The 16,970-nt window shown below is 42.8% G+C and overlaps 2 protein-coding genes across 3 annotated transcripts; both read left to right on the top strand.

The window, feature by feature from the left end:
* Positions 1-2,724: 2,724 nt before the first annotated feature.
* e2f8 (E2F transcription factor 8) lies at positions 2,725-9,627 on the top strand. Of its 2 annotated transcripts, none has more exons than XM_079181768.1 (13): positions 2,725-2,842; positions 3,922-4,182; positions 4,278-4,431; positions 4,575-4,889; positions 4,991-5,152; positions 5,497-5,634; positions 5,795-6,010; positions 6,103-6,181; positions 6,378-6,888; positions 7,076-7,342; positions 7,463-7,601; positions 7,780-8,114; positions 8,875-9,627. In XM_079181768.1, the coding sequence occupies exons 2-13, from the start codon at positions 4,012-4,014 to the stop codon at positions 9,040-9,042; spliced, it is 2,655 nt and encodes an 884-aa protein (XP_079037894.1). In that variant the 5' UTR covers positions 2,725-2,842; positions 3,922-4,011; the 3' UTR covers positions 9,043-9,627. The 2 variants fall into 2 exon arrangements, with proteins under 2 accessions (XP_079037894.1, XP_079037893.1); XM_079181767.1 differs by lacking the exon at positions 2,725-2,842 and adding an exon at positions 3,498-3,600.
* Positions 9,628-11,373: 1,746 nt separating this feature from the next.
* Positions 11,374-16,652, top strand: csrp3 (cysteine and glycine-rich protein 3 (cardiac LIM protein)). Its single transcript, XM_079158901.1, has 6 exons — positions 11,374-11,488; positions 12,821-12,932; positions 13,898-14,066; positions 14,816-14,951; positions 16,034-16,127; positions 16,330-16,652. Exons 2-6 carry the CDS (start codon positions 12,821-12,823, stop codon positions 16,392-16,394), a joined length of 576 nt encoding a protein of 191 aa, XP_079015027.1. The 5' UTR covers positions 11,374-11,488; the 3' UTR covers positions 16,395-16,652.
* Positions 16,653-16,970: the final 318 nt, after the last annotated feature.

The following is a 16,970-nucleotide window of genomic DNA, read 5'->3' as shown; positions in this document are numbered from 1 at the left end:
CTTGCTGTATAACACATTTTACACTTAGGTAAATACATGATGGATCTCTTGTGCAAAAGTTATATGTATTAACCAACATACGTATTCCTTAGCCCAAGGCAGATGTCTCTCCCATAGATGTACATTGACTATTTGTTATATTTTGTCAGCGAACTGGGTCAATTTTTGGATCAAATCCTTTTGAATCGCTCTCCTTATACCCATTTGGAGTGAGTGGCCTAATTTACGAGGAGCATTTGAAGGCAGCATCAGGGTCCCACTCGCTCGCTCTCTCTCGCAACCGTAACATTACGTCACTGTTCTCTCCCAGCATCCTTAAAGTCGCCCGTGGGTTTCCATGGCGACTCCCGTTAAGCGGGGCTCTACCGCCACCTAGAGTCGAAACAGAGACACGTCCGCTGTCTGCTGACCTGGAGTCAATTAAATGAATCTATCAGATAACTGTGGCCCCTAGCTCTGACTACCGTGTCATCGTGATTATACAGTCGACAATGTGATCACATTAAGCCTTAATATGCACTGATTAATTTTAGTTAAATCATTTAATTATACTTTTTTTTTCACATGTAAAAGGCATGGTCTGATTTGATTAAGTGTTTAATAGGAAGCAGTCTTTAGCGGAACAAACAGCGGCGTGGTGGTTAATTAAAAATAAAGCAGCACTTAAATTAGAGCTGAAACAATTAGTCAATACACAAAAAATAATCTGAAATGTATCAATTCATTGTTCCAGCATTAAATGTCATAGACAATTGTCTTGTCTTTTCTGGTAATTCATGACAATAAACTAACTATGACTATATTTGGGTTTTGGACTGTTGGTCAGATAAAACCAGACATTTGAAAACGCCACCTTCTGGGATTATTCGACAAATAACAGATTAGCAGAGCAAACATTTGCTGTGTTGGGCGGGACCCTATGCCTCCAACGCCTACCTCCTCCTACCCTGCATTGTGTATGTAGCCTACTGCCACCTCCATGTGTGCACACAGCTTCATTCTTTGCACAGAGACTCTTAAACCAAACACAAACTGCTGGAATAACCTGGCACTAGCCCCAATGGATCTGAATTACTTGAAGTTGTACTTTGGAGGGGAAAATTCCCCAAAGAAAATAAAATCACTAAAAAGATGTCAGGAGGTTTCTTCTAGCACATGAGTACTGGTTGTTCTTTAATGTTAAGTTTTCCATTAAAAGTGAAATATGTGCTTATTAGCAGTATTTTTCATGATAATGTTGCTGCAAATCTGGCATTTTCATCAATAGAGTGCTGCAGTAATGAAACCTGAAACCCGGAAATTAGTTAGCATGTTTACACTTCCTGCCCCCCCTCAGAGTCAATGTTTTTTTTAACCAATGGGTTAAATAAGGTCTGTGTTCTATATATAAAAAAACATCAGTAAACACCCGTCTCCTGAATTTTAGACTGACGTTTTGAAGCCTTGACTTCACCGATTCCGGGTTCTAACTACACTGGCCCCTCTCTTCATTAACTATTTAGCTCACTGGACCACTGCTCCACTGTCTCTCACTCTCTATCTCACTGGCTCGCTTTCTCTCAGCCTTTTTCAATAACCTTGGTGTGGCCTAAAAAAACATGTCATCCCTGCAGCACTCTATGGGGGCACAGCCACTGACTACCCAGGTCCCTCTAAATGTTTAATCCAGCCATGCTCCCTGCAGGATTACCATCCCAATATCAAGAGAGATTACAAAACACATTGCATTTGCACACTTGTAGAACATATAGGCCTTTTATAATTGTCGTTTCACATTAAAAATAATAAAAACTCATCATAGATTTGTCAAATCTAGACTGGAGTTCATACTGGAGATGTAGGCGACGTGTTCTCTGGCCCCGCCTCTCTCCCACAGAAAGGAAGTGGACGTCGGGGACGCGCTCGCTTGACGTCAGCTCGCGTGCTCATACGGGGCGGGACGAGCGCTGGCGGTCACGATGGTCACCCAAACTTTTCACATCTGTAGTAAAGTTGACCAAGAGGCTACTAGTGATGGGTAGATGAGGCCTCATGAAGCGTTGCGGCACATTACCCAAACTGTATTGATACTGTATCGGTACTGTGTCACTGTGTTGCTCAATACTGACACCTGCTGGATCTTAAAAATCATTACAGGCAACCGAGTTGACAGGCTCAACTGACATAATGATTTAATGACCTAGTATATACAATAATATAATTTAAGTTATTGTATTTTATATTGTATTATTTTATATCTTAATTTAAGTTTAAAATATATTTGATACCTTTATATCTTTAACATGTGAATGTGAGGATGCTTATGTACTTGTCTTTGAGGCAGGGAGGGGATTTCTTTTATATATTTGTATTCAAAAAAAGAAGTTGTTCCAATGTCTTGGCATTCAGGCGATTACGTTTCTTTGACGCAAGTTCTCCAGCTTTAGAGAACACCCGCTCACATGGCACAGATGAGGCTGGTGTGCACAAAAATTGTAGGGACAGCCAGAAGATGTTTGGCGCCTCAGTGACAGGCGAAACAGCAGCTGTATCGGCCACGTGACTTTCTTAAAGCGATAAGTGCACCGACACGGGGTTTCGCTCTATGAGCTCGACACATGCGCCGACACATCGGTGTTGCCGGACCCATCACTAGAGGCTACTCCTCACTAGCAAGAGAAAACAAGAAGAGTTACTATTTCACTTTGGGGGTTTCTATTTTTTTTTTGTGCTTGAGATTATATTCTTATATTAAAATCTTAATTTTATCTTTTGGAAGTAACGTAGCTGGTAACATTATCCACAACACTACTGTGAAGATGGGACGTTTCATCTGAAGCATAGACGTGTTTCACGGATTTGGGTAAGTCTGCACGTATCTGTGTGTTTTATCTAGCGAACTTGTGGACGTTTTGATTTTTTTATTTAATCCTTAAATAGATCAAGATGTTTCCTTTAACTAGAGCTTTGGTTGAAGTGTGTCTGTATTACCGCCTTCACTTGCTGGCCGTGTAACGTACGTTAACGTATCTGGCCGCAGTGTGTTTTAAAGCAAAGCCGTTGTGAAGTTTCTGGATTATCCGGTTTTACTAGGTTTGTTAACGTTAACTTTACTGGCTACGTGACACAAACTTTAACTTTAGTGGGGGAGGAACCGTATGCTTCTCAAATAAGCCACCGTATAAATGCAACTCTCTCACTGTAGTAACGAATTCAGACTTTGGCCACAAGCTTATCTTAGTTTAAAGCGAGCCGCTGTTCCGCGCCAAGGATTTCAAAAAACTGTTTACCTGCGCGGGACAGTCTTTCCACTTCCTGTACGCTTGCCTCGCGCGGCGCTCCCATTGGCTACTTCCGAAGAAAAAGGGCGGCACCGCTGCGTCTGTTGGGCCCGGCGATTTGATGGAATGCACGTCAGTTACCGCCAATATGAATCTGGTGTTTTGATTAGATTTAAACGTATTTTGTGATACATTTTAAAAGGAACGGCGGGAGTAAAGCTAATTAAACAATCGGTATGTGCATAGTCCAGCTTATTATTGTCACGTTTCTGTTTTTAACGATGGTATCCGACAAATTAATTTCACTGAAGAAGCGGTAAGGATGTCTCTGCGAAAATATGTAAGTTAAATAAAGAGTTTGTTAATGTCGTTTAGCTAAAAACAACAGGATACGAGATAGATTAATGCTAATTAAGACGGTGGATAAACTACAACAACAAAGCAATTTTGTTTGTTGGGAAAAAATTAATTGCTGCTTTTTTCACCAACTGTTACTAATATTTACTATCATATCTGAATCTATAGCTGTGTTAATGACTAGCTAACGGTAGCTAATATAATCCTAATTAAATTCTTATGTTAAGGTGGAAAATTCCCTCACTGGATGGGCTTCTACATCCTATTCATTGTCTTTTTGTTTTCTTTCTTTTTTTCTGACTAGGATGGTTGCTTTGTTGCACCCCAGGTTCCGGTAAATACTCCAAAGAAGTCATCTGGTCTGTGTGCCGTGTCAGTGGAGAACCAGCTCGCCATGAGTCCCCTCACTACACCTAAAAAGGGAAGGGAAGTAGGCTCCGTGGACCCCTGGACGCCGACCTCCAACCTTAAAATGCTCATCAGCGCTGCTAGTCCTGACATCAGGAACCGAGAGAAGGAGCTGTGCATGGACAATGACGGGCGGGACGGTCTTGACGCCTCACAGGTACAGAAAAAATAAATCATCAACACGAGATAGACGCTTACTTATAAGTCAAGGCACTCAAGGGAATACATTTCTTATCCGTTCTCTTCCCGTAGGACACTGAAAATGGAGAAGAGTCTGAGAAAATGATCAGCAGGAAGGAGAAGAGTCTGGGTTTGCTGTGTCATAAATTCCTCGCCCGCTACCCAGATTACCCAAACCCTGCCCTCAACAACGACATCTGCCTGGATGACGTGGCCACTGAGCTCAGTACGTTTTCTTTATCACCTATTGGTTGTAGAGGAATAAGTAATAAGATCACTATCGATGCCAGATGCATACACTGTTTCTTTTACTGTTTGTGATACTAGCTCAGTTATTAAATTGCATCTTTTTCTTCTCTGTCCGCTCAGGCGTAGAACGCCGGCGCATCTACGACATCATGAACGTGCTGGAGAGCCTGCACATGGTGAGCCGCTCCGCCAAGAACCGCTACACGTGGCACGGGCGGACCAAACTGGCTCAGACTCTGGCCATTTTGAAGCAGGTGGGCGAGGAGCAAAAGTACGGCCAGCAGATGCTGCACATCCGGCAGCGTCTCCTGGACAAGGAGTTTGACTTCGAAGGGGAGGAGAAGGAGAACGAGGAGGTGGTGGAGCTGGAGAGCGGGGAGCAGGGGCAGAAGGAGCTCTTCTTTGTGGAGCTTCCAGGAGTAGAGTTCAAAGCAGGTGAGAAGCTGTTTGTCATACTTGAGACCAGATTCCTCGGTCCTTGACGTTGGATGTCCATGTTTTGTGGCGCAGTAATCTGATATCTTTTTCCTGTCCAGCCTCTGTTAACAGTCGGAAGGACAAATCTCTGAGGGTGATGAGCCAGAAGTTTGTCATGCTCTTCCTGGTGTCTAATCCTCGCGTGGTCAGTCTAGACGTGGCCGCCAAGATCCTGATCGGAGAGGACCAGGGCGCCGATCAAGACAAGAACAAGTTCAAGAGTGAGTACAGAGCCTGCTAGATGGAGGGTTGTTTAAAGTCCGAGTAGAATGATGCTGGTGTTGGTTTTAGAACTTCCTTGCACTGTTAAGCTATTCAAAACTTTTGAAAAAGTCTATACAAAATACATTTATTACCAGTTAAACATTATTAAAGTCAGTATTATTATTGCGCAATTACTGCAATCTATACTCACCCACACGGCATGTGCGTTTAAAAAAAGCTGGGGCGATGTCAAGTTGAAGTTTTAGACGCCGTGTCATGTGTACATTCTGTCAGAATATGTTCTGCGTCTCTGTATCGGCAGGTGATAATCTTGATGTTTTGTTTCACTGGTGTTTTGCAGCCAAAGTGCGCCGGCTGTATGATATTGCTAATGTGCTGCGCAGCCTGAAGCTCATCGAGAAAGTCCACGTGACCGAAACGAGGGGGAGGAAACCGGCCTTTGAATGGGTCGGCCCCGAAGAATTCCCACAAGTCAAAGGTATCGCAGATCTCTTTCCCCCCATTTACTTATTATTCATATTTTGGTCCACAGTTTGGGGAGAATGTTGGACCTCCTGGCATCACATTTATATTCATTTCTTATGTGCAAACTACTGTCTGAGTTGAAATGTAGTTCTAAGATTTACCTCTTGTTTCAGACTTGGAGAGCTCCACATCCGAATTCTCAACCACGAAGAAAAGTGTTCTGGAGTCCCGTGCGTCTTTAGACAACTGTGCCAAAAAGCTATTTTCGTCGTCGGGGGCCAAACGCAGCTTCACCCGGCACCCCTCCCTCATAAAGCTGGCCAAGAGCATTCAGGACGACCGTCGGAAGATCAATTCTGCGCCCAGCAGTCCTGTCAAGGGTTTCCTCAGTGAGTAAAGACGTCTCTCAGGACGAGGCTATGTGTGCGGTGTATGTTTGTGAATAGTGTGACGACACAGTCTTCTCCTCTTTTATCATCAGGCGATTCAAACACTTCCTCCCTAAACAAAATGGCCCAACTTGCTGCTATTTGTAAGATCGAGCTTGACCAGAAGTCACCGTAAGTTTGGATTCATTTGGACTGTTATTCAACCTAAATATGAACCCATTCAGACACTGATGTGGTTTAAACATGTGATAGAATTTGTTGATTGGTCCTATGTACTTGCAAACTACAGGTTAATCTCCCAGCTGTTTTGTATTAAGATCATTGTAGATCTCTAGATTGTTAAATGAGAGTCCTGCTTCTGTTCCAGGACGGGAGCTGAGGCTCCAAAGCCTGCTGCTGCTGCTGAGACGGACACTGCTGCTATGAGAGAAGAGCCGACCTCGTCTGTTTCGATGGAGCCGCCTCAGGCCCTGTTGCTATCTCCAACCCCAGAGACAAGAGTCAACGCTGCGGTCCACCTCACCCCCAACACGCCGCTGGCAACCCTGGGCTCCGTCGCCTACCTCCCCGCCCAGTGTTCGCCCCTGATCCCCGTCCTGCTGCAGCAGCAGCGGGGGGGCATGCCCTACGCCGTGTATTTGCAGTCTCCTTCCCCGAGGCCGAACCCTCTGGTCCGGCCGCAGCCGACCAGCCTCGCCGTGCGCTCCATGACCTTCGAGGACAAGACCGGGCAGAGCCCCACGGGCCAGTGTGCGGCTAGGAGCATGCCGACCTTCAGGACGTTGGACGTCAGCCCCTTGGTGCTCAAACGGTTGCTTTTAGATTCAGCCTTAGAGAGCAGCCCCTCAAAAGCCAAGAGGATGGACCCCAGCTGTAAGGTAAATAATAAATCTACATTTATACAACATTCTGATTGAGTGTTGCAAGTGGCTGGTGTTTTTACAAAATGACAACATCAACCGGCATGTGGTTATAAAACAGATGATGAGACAAAATCACTTTTTAAATGTTTGTTAAGCAGTTATTTATTTCTGACATACAGTTCTTCCCTTTGCCCTCCTGTAGGACACGTCTCCAAAACTGTGCGAGATCCTCCAGGCCCGTCTGAAGGCTCGTCGCGGCAGTCAGCTCTCGAGCCGGCCCTCGCCCCGAGCCCTCCACCTGGACCCGGAGTTTGTCAACACCCCCGGCGGCGCTGCAGCCCATCAGACACTCGAGCAGACCTTAGAGACCTTCCTGGACAGAGAGGACAAGGCGGCGAACTCGGACGGCGAGGCCGGATTAACACCCGTCAGAGTCGTTCCGCTCACGCCAGGACATCTCCACGCCGAGGTGAACACACACACACACAAACACAATGCTGACCGGGCTTCAGTTACCAGCAGAACGGCTTTTGTTGTGTTTGCCGATTCAACGGCAGTATGTGTGACTTTTATTTTTCTGCCTGTCCAGACTTTAGTACCGGCCGGATACCTGATCCCAATCTCCCAGCAGTCCCTCATCAGCTACAACTCAGCAATTCAAGATTCAGGGAGAGAAAGCAACAAGGCCTCAACTCCCACTTACAACATCTACCAAACACCAACCGCAGGTAAAGACGTCATAAAAGTTGATTCGGGGTCTCAGAGTGCACCTAGATTTAGTCTTTTGTTCACACCATTGTGGGAAATTCTTGCATGTGATTAATTTCATTATCAGTTCATTTGTTGATGCTCCTTTAGTTGATCATTCATTGTGTCTCTCCACGTGTTTTGTGTTGTCATCAACAGGCTCCAGACCTGCCCTCGCCCAGGAGATCACGCCCATCAGCCTTCGTTTCCACAGACCCGCTGCTGCCGCCTCGCCACACGCCGTCCAGCAGGCCCACCGCCTCCACAGCCCCAGTCCTGCCATCCTCAACTTCACCCTGCAGAACCTGGGCCTGATCTCCGGCTCCAGCCCAGGAAACGCTTTCACCGCCCACCAGACTCCGGAGTGTGCCAACACCCTGGCCAGCCCGCTGGCTCTGCAGCAGAGGGGCATGGTCTTCATCAAACCGGTGTCCCCTGTGCCTGTCCAGCAGTCTATGTCAGGGCAGCCAATGGCCCTGTTCAGTGTACAGCAGGTAAAAACCAGTAACTTCCCTGCTTTTCAACTAGAGATGTACAGATTGCAATTATCATGGCTGATCCTGATTTTCTTTCTTCCTAAGAAGTATAATTGACAGCATACACAAATACTACAGTGACTTATCTGTCTTTCAATGGTGTATTTTCATAATAAAACATTGACTATTAAACAGCTGACCATCGGCCGATCGATCAGTACATCGCTACCTTCAACCGTCTTAAAACAGTTGTATAATGTCTTCTGAGGAGCTTTGTCAAGTCTGAGAAAAAATAGTGAGTCATAGTAATAGTACTAAGGACTAAAATACTTTAAGAGAGAGGAAGTCTCAATATTTTACTCCACAGATCAGACTTTGAGTTCTTGGTAAACACTTGGTAAAGTGATTGACGTTCTTCAACAACCCTGTCGATATATTTAGTATATATATATATATATATATTATAGTCATTTGTACACTATAAGACGTCAGGAGTTTTTCACATTTAGCCCGTAAACCAATACAACCCCTTTGTGTTTTAAAAGGGTCGGTTCACACAGACGTCAGTAAAGAACTAGGGATAGTCGGCGTGTGTAGTCATGCAGATAGTTACGATTTTGAGTTTTCCGCATCGGGAAACTTGAAACCTCGCTGTCAGTAGATTTCTTGAGGACTCCAGTGAGCTCTGTGGAGTAACGGGGACAACTAGTTGCTTTTTGATCTGGTTGAACTCGTCCTTTACGATTTAAAGACTAACTGAAGCTTGTGTGTCGTCCAGCCTCTGATGAACACCCCCAACGGGACGGGGCTCCCCCAGCAGAGCTTCTTCCACACGCCGGTCCCCGTCTCACCCCTGGCTGCGATGCTCACCACCGGTGGACACCTGGCCGCCAAAACTGTTTACGTTCCTCAGAGGAAGCTGGACGTCGCCACTGAGGACTCCTGAGGGAAGCCCTCTGATGACTGTGTACATGATGTATGTTGTGGGTGGGTGACTGTCTTTTTTTTCTGTCTGTTTGAGCATTTTACAGTATTCATTACCTCTGAACATTTCACCGCATTCATTCTGGTCACAGCCAGCTCTACAAGTAGCTGCCATGCAGACTTTGGCCCAGTGGACACATTTCAGTTCTCCAGATACTCATGAACACTGTGATGCTGGTAGAAACTTTTCCCGGGACTACATTTGCATGACTTAACGGAGGAGAATTCATTTTCTTGTTGATTCTTTCTTTTTCTTTCTTTCTTTTAGTTATTTCTGCTAATGTGGGCGATGTGAACACCAATTTCCCTTTCTTCAAATTACCAAGAGTAGTCAAAACTCACACTTCAGTAACATGGACGTCGTTGACCGAAAGGCGGGTTAGATTGGGCACATTGTTGATCGATCATTTTGTCTCCGAGTTAAACCCAATGAGAGGACTTTTGCACAAATGTACGTGTTAACTGTTACGCCTGTTAAACATGGATTTGTTAAGAATATGTGAATGTGTGTGATTCTAAGGTTTATCAGACGAGTTTAATTTATAAGGAAATCACCTTTGTTTTCTGATGTCCTGTTAAATGTAAAATGTAAAATGCAAATTGATTTTAATACATTTTTTTCTATGAACATGGTGTGAAGTTGGTCTGTGTTTTGGTTTATATCTCCACAACTATTTGATTGGAATTAGTACAGACACGAAGGGCTGCTGCCAACAAATATTTAAATAAAAGATTATTCTGTTTATTACTTTTACTATCAATAAGAAAATAGTTAAACGTGCTCATCGCTCACGGTGACGTCTTCAAATTGCTTGTTTTGACAAACCAACAGTTGATCAACTAATCAAGTAATAGTTTCAGCTCATAGCAATGATCCTAATATAAGAAACTGTTTGCTAACTAGTTCATCATATTATTTTAAAGGTGATAAAATCAAGGTTGTGTTCACAACATGTCTCCGCTAACCCCAAGTAACACAAAAAAAGGTTATTTTAGGTTTAAAGGTGCTCTGAGGAGTTTTGTTATAAACAAACAAAAGTTCAGTTTTGTGCTCAGTGTTACTCACTCACACACATTAACAAATGTGTGTGAGTGCATTTTCTTCCTCATAAAACATTTGCAAAGCACTTCAAAGGTCCCACTTCATAAAAAGTAAGATTTTAACATGAAAATACTGTGAAAGTATCAAAACGCTCAATGCACAGCCTGAGGCTGAAGATGTTCTGACTGGACTCATGAAAGTTGAACCAAGTCTGACAACCGAGAGCTGAGCCTGACTAACTGAGGGATGTCATGTTGTATTGGATAGTTTTTATTGTCTGTGACTCAGCAGCTGATTGGAGACAAAAGAGCTCTCTTGAAGCCTTGGACTTTAAGTTTACCTGGGAGTTGTGTTACTTGAGTGGGAGATATCTGTCATACAGTTCCCATATCTTCCACTTATATTTACAATAAGGACACAGGTTTTACTCACCTGATAATCAAACTGATTTTCCATTTTGTTTCACCTCATTCATTCTCTTTGAATCACTGAAATAATCGGAGATGTTAGTGGTGATTCAGAGGTCTGGCTGCACAAATTTAATTGATGTGCTATGTGATTTAAATGTAGCATGAAACATCTTAAAATGGCCACCATAAAGATCAATGTTTCTCAAACTATTTTTTTTCTTCTGGGTTCCCATATTAAGGCATTAAAGTGGAGTTAACAGGGTCTCTCTTTTTACCTCTCAGATTAGATTCAATGTTATGAGGAGGCTTCAATTATCAGATTCAGGCGGCAGCCTCCGGTTCTGCCGAGTGAAGCCAATACTGAAGTTCATTCTCTCTACTGACCGGCAGGGGGCGACTCCTCCGGTTGCAAAAAGATGTCTAAATGATTAGAAGTCAAAAAAGGTATTATGGGATAAGATCTCCTGCGACTCACCTGTGGGTCCCGACCCAGTCTTTTGGAATGACTGCCATGTACCAACATGGCCTCCACCTCTCGGGGTCCACCTCCAGGCCGAACTGTAACATTTGCCTCATGAGCATCACAGTCACTATGGCTCACAAACGTGTTAACATTCAGATGCGCAGTTGTCAGTTACATGCTTTGAGCTCCCATCGTTTACGCCCATAATCCTCCAACATACCATGTGGACGGCTCAGCTGTCAGAGTTTTGTTTAGAGTGTCCTGTGTCTGCCTGTGAGTCCAGAACAAATGTCGCGGGGGCTGATGTTCGGGCCTCTTAAAGTCTGTGATGAAGGGTCAGAGGGCTCTGCTCTGTCACAAGTTATTTTTAGGAGGATATTTTCATTGAAGCGTCACCGGTGGACTGTGGTGATGGCGAGATGGACGGTATTTAAGCCACCCGGGGAGAGTTCACTGCCACGGTAGGACCAGAGCACACAGGCTTGGATTCAAGGTAAGGACTCATTCCAGTTTGTAGTTGAGTGGTGTATTACAGCATGGGTAATGTGGTTGATTTATGATGACTTATTTTATAGGTTGAATTACATTATTCTATCAGACTTTATTTTGAGGTAAACCTCAATGTCAGGAGTCAGTTCCATGTGAGATTTCTGATTTGTCTCAAGGAAAAATCTGACATTTCCTGTATTGTTGGTGGCTTTTGTCTCTGTCTTTGGTCTCTGATGTCTCAGTAAAGCCTCGCCTCCTAGAATATCACATACCAGACCCGTGAGGTGATGGGCAGCCTCTGATATGAGCAGGAACGGAAATGTCAGAGAGCAGGCCGGGCCACATCTCCACGCTGACGTTAGAGTCAAATCAGATTAAATGAGAACCATCAAAAGTGAAATACTAATAACACTGTGTGAGTAATGAGTGGTTTGAGTGTTCCGGTATATTTAAAAGGTTTTAACCACCAGACTGCGTGTTAAAAAAGACAGCAGGTTAAGACCTCACACAGAGGAACATTTAGGTTTTTAAAGGTAAAAGTAAATAAAAAAGAGGGAAGAAGATTCTTTCAATTCATAGTTATATTTAGATCGACGTTTAACTCCTGTGCTGCCTACAGTTATATTATATTCAGTCTAGTATCACTTCTGATTTGTCCATGAACAATACATTCAAGCTGCTGCCCTCAAATAAGAGATACAGTGCTCCTCGATTTAATGAGGTTAGACTGAACTGAAGCTCTGTTGGGCACCAGGCAATCCTAAAAGTGAATGTGGAGCTTAACCCCGGATCAAACGTACGATGAAGGGTGTTGAATATTTTGATTATTGATTGTAATGGTGTGATAAATGAATGCATCTTTGTTTACTGTCTTAATTTGTTTTGTCTTTGTTGATGTTGCAAACGGAGCTGCTGGGATGCAAGAATAAATTCTGACTCGATCTGACATAATGTATTATTATCATCATCATCATCATCACCATAGTCATCGAACAGGAAACGTCCTCAGTTGGCATTTATTTTGGCTGGACTACTTTAGGAATCTCTGCACGGGATGTCATCTGCTGACCGTAAACCTGCTGGTGCAGATTTCTTATTTCCAATACTTAAACAACTAGTCAATCACTTAATGAAACAAAATAAGATAATATATAAATATATTAAAAAAGTTATCATTTATCAAATGAAAAACATCAAAACAAATAATCTGCAGAGAAATCGCGAATTAAATGTAAAGTTGCGGCCCTACAATAGACTCTAAAAGACTGTTCGGTGTGTTTGTTGTCAGACTGATAACGAAGTAATCTGCTGGAGTTCGTTCTTTTGTTTCTGTAAGATGCCAAACTGGGGAGGAGGCACCAAGTGTGCGGCCTGTGAGAAGACGGTGTACCACGCAGAGGAGATCCAGTGTAACGGGAGGAGCTTCCACAAGCCCTGTTTCATCTGCAGTGAGCACACTGGTTCTTTCTTCTGTTTACTGGTGCAGCACAGAGAGTGTCATGGTGCCATGTTTCTGTGAGGCTCGTTTGCTCTTACCAGCTGCCTTGTTGACGCCTTTTGGTGCTGAACTGAGAGAAGAGCCCAACAACAGCACAGCGGCACCTCTCTGTATTCTTTTGTAGTGAAGAGTCCAGTTTTTGTGGTTTCATTTTCTTTGTTTTAGTTTTTATTATTACTTTCTTTTCTTATTTGCTGTTCTTTCTTGCTTCCTATTCCGTCTATCGATTCCTTCTTTCTAGCTTTTAACCTGTTTTTTTTGCCACAATTCATCTTTTTCTTTCTGTCACTTTCTTTCTTTCTTTCTTTCCTCTCTATGCACTTCTTCTCCTCTCCCTCCTTCTCCTGCTGCTACTCTTTAATGTTCAACCAGCACAAACCACATTCTCTCAGCAATCTTTCATATTTTCTCTTTTAAAAAAATCCCTTTTTTTCATGTAACGACGTGTTCTGGTAGTTGAATGGCCGCTCTCTGGCTTTGACCGCCCCAGCAGAGTTCCCCCCTCTTTTCCTACTGTTTCACCGGGTGGTCTCATCCGGAGACTCCTCGTATAGGTTTACTGCTCTCTGCTCTCTGCTCAAACACAAACCCTCTCCAGCTGGTCGGACGTGAGTCTGTGTGACTGCTCGATTGTTCCAGTGGGAGCCCTGAAAGGCCTCCGCGATGAGCACAACCATCATGCTAAGTGTTCGTCTTTTCTCGAACATTCACCTCGCACTCTCCTCTCTTCCTACAAATAGAAACACAAGACATCTGACTATGTGTAATGCCACCGTTGACTGATAAAAGATGTGGGGGCTTTATTTAACTTCCATTACTCCACCATGACACTCCCCAGTCTGGGCAAACTGAATCCATTTCACTCGGACAACAGCTGGTTTAAATATGCAAAATATTTGTGTTTCTTTCACACAGTGAGCTGCAGAAAAGGGCTGGACAGCACCACGGTTGCGGCGCACGAGTCTGAGATTTACTGCAAGTCCTGCTATGGCAAGAAATATGGGCCAAAAGGCTACGGATACGGGCAAGGAGCTGGAGCTCTGAGCTCTGTCCCTCCTCGACCTGCGGGCCTGTATCATCAAGAGTACGTGCTCACGCTGCTGTTAGAGACACAAGTCTGTGCTGTCATTAATTAAAGGGTCATCGCACCCAAATCACATAAGTCAACATATTCACAACATATCTTACCCCTATAGTGGCATTTAGCCGTGTAGGTAGTTTTATGTGCAGAGGCTTTAAGATCTATAACTAGTTAATTCTGCCTTTCTCCAGTGTGATTGGGGTTCCTTTCTAAACACAGCTGCAGAAACACGTCTATAACTTGAGAAATGTTGTTTACCTTCAAGACACAACAAGGTGTAAATAGTGAAAGTTAAATTCAGGGGGGAACTAAATTGTGAGAATTCAAAATAAGTGAATACATAAAAGCATGGCTGGTACAAACATTTGGTGATGCTGCTTTTAGCCATTATGCCTCAAGCCATTTTTAAACAGAACTAAAAACCTATTCAGTCTGACTTTCATGTAGTGTTTTTTAGTGTTTCTATTATTTGTGCTTATTAAATATGAATTTATACAGTGTCTTGTTTATACACTATGGTTTTAGTATTTGTACGAATTTAATTTCTTTTTATTTTGCTCTAATTTTACTTTATTAAATGTTTTGTTTTACCATGATCAATTTATTTAGTGTTGTATTTTATTTTTTTCTTAACTTCATTTGGTGTGCATTAGTCTCTTCTTCTTTTCTCCATTTACCATTTGAGTTGCAGTTGATTGATTCGTATGAAAGGTGCTATATCAATAAAACTTGATTGATTGATGTCATCACAGTGTTAGCCCTAAACCACAACCAGCTTCCCCAAAATCCAATGACAATAAATCTTCCCCGAAGTTTGGATGTTCAGACCGCTGCCCTCGCTGCTCCAAAGCCGTCTTCTTAGCTGAGAAGGTGATGGCAGCAGGGAAGGTAAGGAACACTGTGGTGGATTTGTTTTAATCAAATTTGTTTATTGTACTTTTTATTTCCACGCATTTTAAAAAACACCACCCTTTAAAGTGAAGTTGTTGCTTTCCTGTGGCCTCAGCAGACTAATGTTGATTTCAGACCTCTTATCTCTAAATAATCTGTTTTTTTCTGTCTTAAACGATACCACCAAGGCGCTCTTAGAGCCCAAACAAGTGGTGTAACGGTGGCAGAGAATGAGGTCCCAAGTGCAGAAACAATCTCTTTAAAGCTTTACCAAAAATACAGCGACACACTAAACTCTTTCAGGAACTCTGTGGCAAAGTCTCTCTGGTCGAACAGAGACTGAAGGAGAGAAAGGCCTCATATAGTCCCACAGGCCGACGAGCTAATTGAGTGCTGACGACAGGCAGCTGCAAAGACTGTCAGCCAGGAAGGCACATTCTGGTAGAGGAGCAGAGGGATTCATAACAGCTGTGTGCAATCTAATGCTATATTCATATGGTAACAATAACAAAAGAATTCTGACCCCCAAACTGTTCACAGACAAACATGAAAATAAAAAAATTTAAAAAAAGTGTTTGCAGCGAAATGCTGATTTACAACAGCTTTCCGCAGGACACTAAAGTTTCTAAAGTTAAAATAGAAAAAGCAAAAGGATATACATTAACAAATAAGTCCACAAATACATCCACACCCATTTACATCCACAAAGTACAGGTGTGTCTAATGCGGTATTGGACATGATTTAATACTTCTATTAAAAACATATAAATTGTTTTGCATTTTCAATTCCGTTGGTAGACAGTTCAATAGTTTTGCTCCTTAACAGAGAAGACTGATTGTCCAAATTAGCCAGTAGAAAATGTAGAAGTTATTATTCTGGCTTCTTTCTGCATCATTACACAGCTGGGCCACAAACTGTAGCATCACTCTCAAACACTGTTCATAGTTTGTGATTGCTCATGTTTTTTTCTGGGCCCTCGTTCTGTTTGAATGCTAGATTTAGCTTTATTTGTCTTTATTACCATTATTATAAATATCTCAATAATTGTGTGTGTGTGTGTGTGTGTGTGTGTGTGTAGTCCTGGCATAAAACCTGTTTCCGCTGCGCCCTGTGTGGTAAAAGCCTGGAGTCGACCACCGTGACAGACAAGGATGGAGAGCTGTACTGTAAAGGTACACACACGCACACACTGCATATAGACTCCGATACTTTTTGAGGGTCCTGCATTGAAAGTGCTTTGAAAGCATATATTAGTCATTAACATGGAAACACAGCAGTACAGCCCACAGAACACAGATCAGATTTAAAAATCAAATCAGAAAATGTTTATTTTTTACCTCAGCATTGTTTCTTTATTTTTTATTTTCTTTGCAGTTTGTTACGCCAAAAACTTCGGGCCAAAAGGAGTTGGACTGGGGAACGCCGCCATGTTGGCGTAACGACAGGAAACTCTTGTGGTTTTAAACTCACATTCACTGTGTCACACAGCAGCTTTTTACCTTTCACCTTTACACTGGATGATGTTTGTTATACATGAAAGACGCCATATTGGGCATCAACAAACCTGAGCAGATAAAATGACATAAAAATGATGGTTCATTGCGAGTTCCTCAATAAAACTATTTTAGTGAAATGTATCTTGAATGGAGTTTATTCATGAAAAATGACTGTTTTCATTAATAAAGCATGCAAACATTTATTTGTAATCATTTTGTTTGTAGTACTAATTATAGTTTTGATAACAACAACTCGCCCAACCCTGCTTATAAGTCTGTGCATGAATTTGTTACCTCCTGCTGTGAGAAGACAATTAGCAGTGCCTCATCTTGTTCAAGTTAAATTATTAATAGAATCTTATTTGCATTCATAAATAATTATGTGCAACAATTAATTCGAGTAATCAAGGCAACAAGTGATTAACAAACGGAACGAGTTCATTTCTCCCAAACAGTTGTGTGTGAGCAGCCGAGCGGAGCGCGATGGGATTAGACGGGTTTTGTCAAACTAAAAATAAA

This window comes from Pholis gunnellus (assembly GCF_910591455.1).
Source record: "Pholis gunnellus genome assembly, chromosome: 1".
In the NCBI taxonomy this organism is placed as follows: domain Eukaryota; kingdom Metazoa; phylum Chordata; class Actinopteri; order Perciformes; family Pholidae; genus Pholis; species Pholis gunnellus.
Note: the sequence above shows the minus strand (reverse complement) of the source record. Positions and strands in the feature narration are given on the sequence as shown.

Bases quoted from the DNA above. Each gene is read 5' to 3' on its own strand.
- e2f8 (XM_079181767.1), top strand. The intron at 6,182-6,377 runs GTAAGTTTGGAT...CTTCTGTTCCAG, and splicing joins GAGCTTGACCAGAAGTCACC to GACGGGAGCTGAGGCTCCAA. The intron at 7,343-7,462 runs GTGAACACACAC...CTGCCTGTCCAG, and splicing joins CAGGACATCTCCACGCCGAG to ACTTTAGTACCGGCCGGATA.
- csrp3 (XM_079158901.1), top strand. From the start codon at position 12,821: ATGCCAAACTGGGGAGGAGGCACCAAGTGTGCGGCCTGTGAGAAGACG. The intron at 14,067-14,815 runs GTACGTGCTCAC...ATGTCATCACAG, and splicing joins GCGGGCCTGTATCATCAAGA to TGTTAGCCCTAAACCACAAC. The intron at 14,952-16,033 runs GTAAGGAACACT...GTGTGTGTGTAG, and splicing joins AGGTGATGGCAGCAGGGAAG to TCCTGGCATAAAACCTGTTT.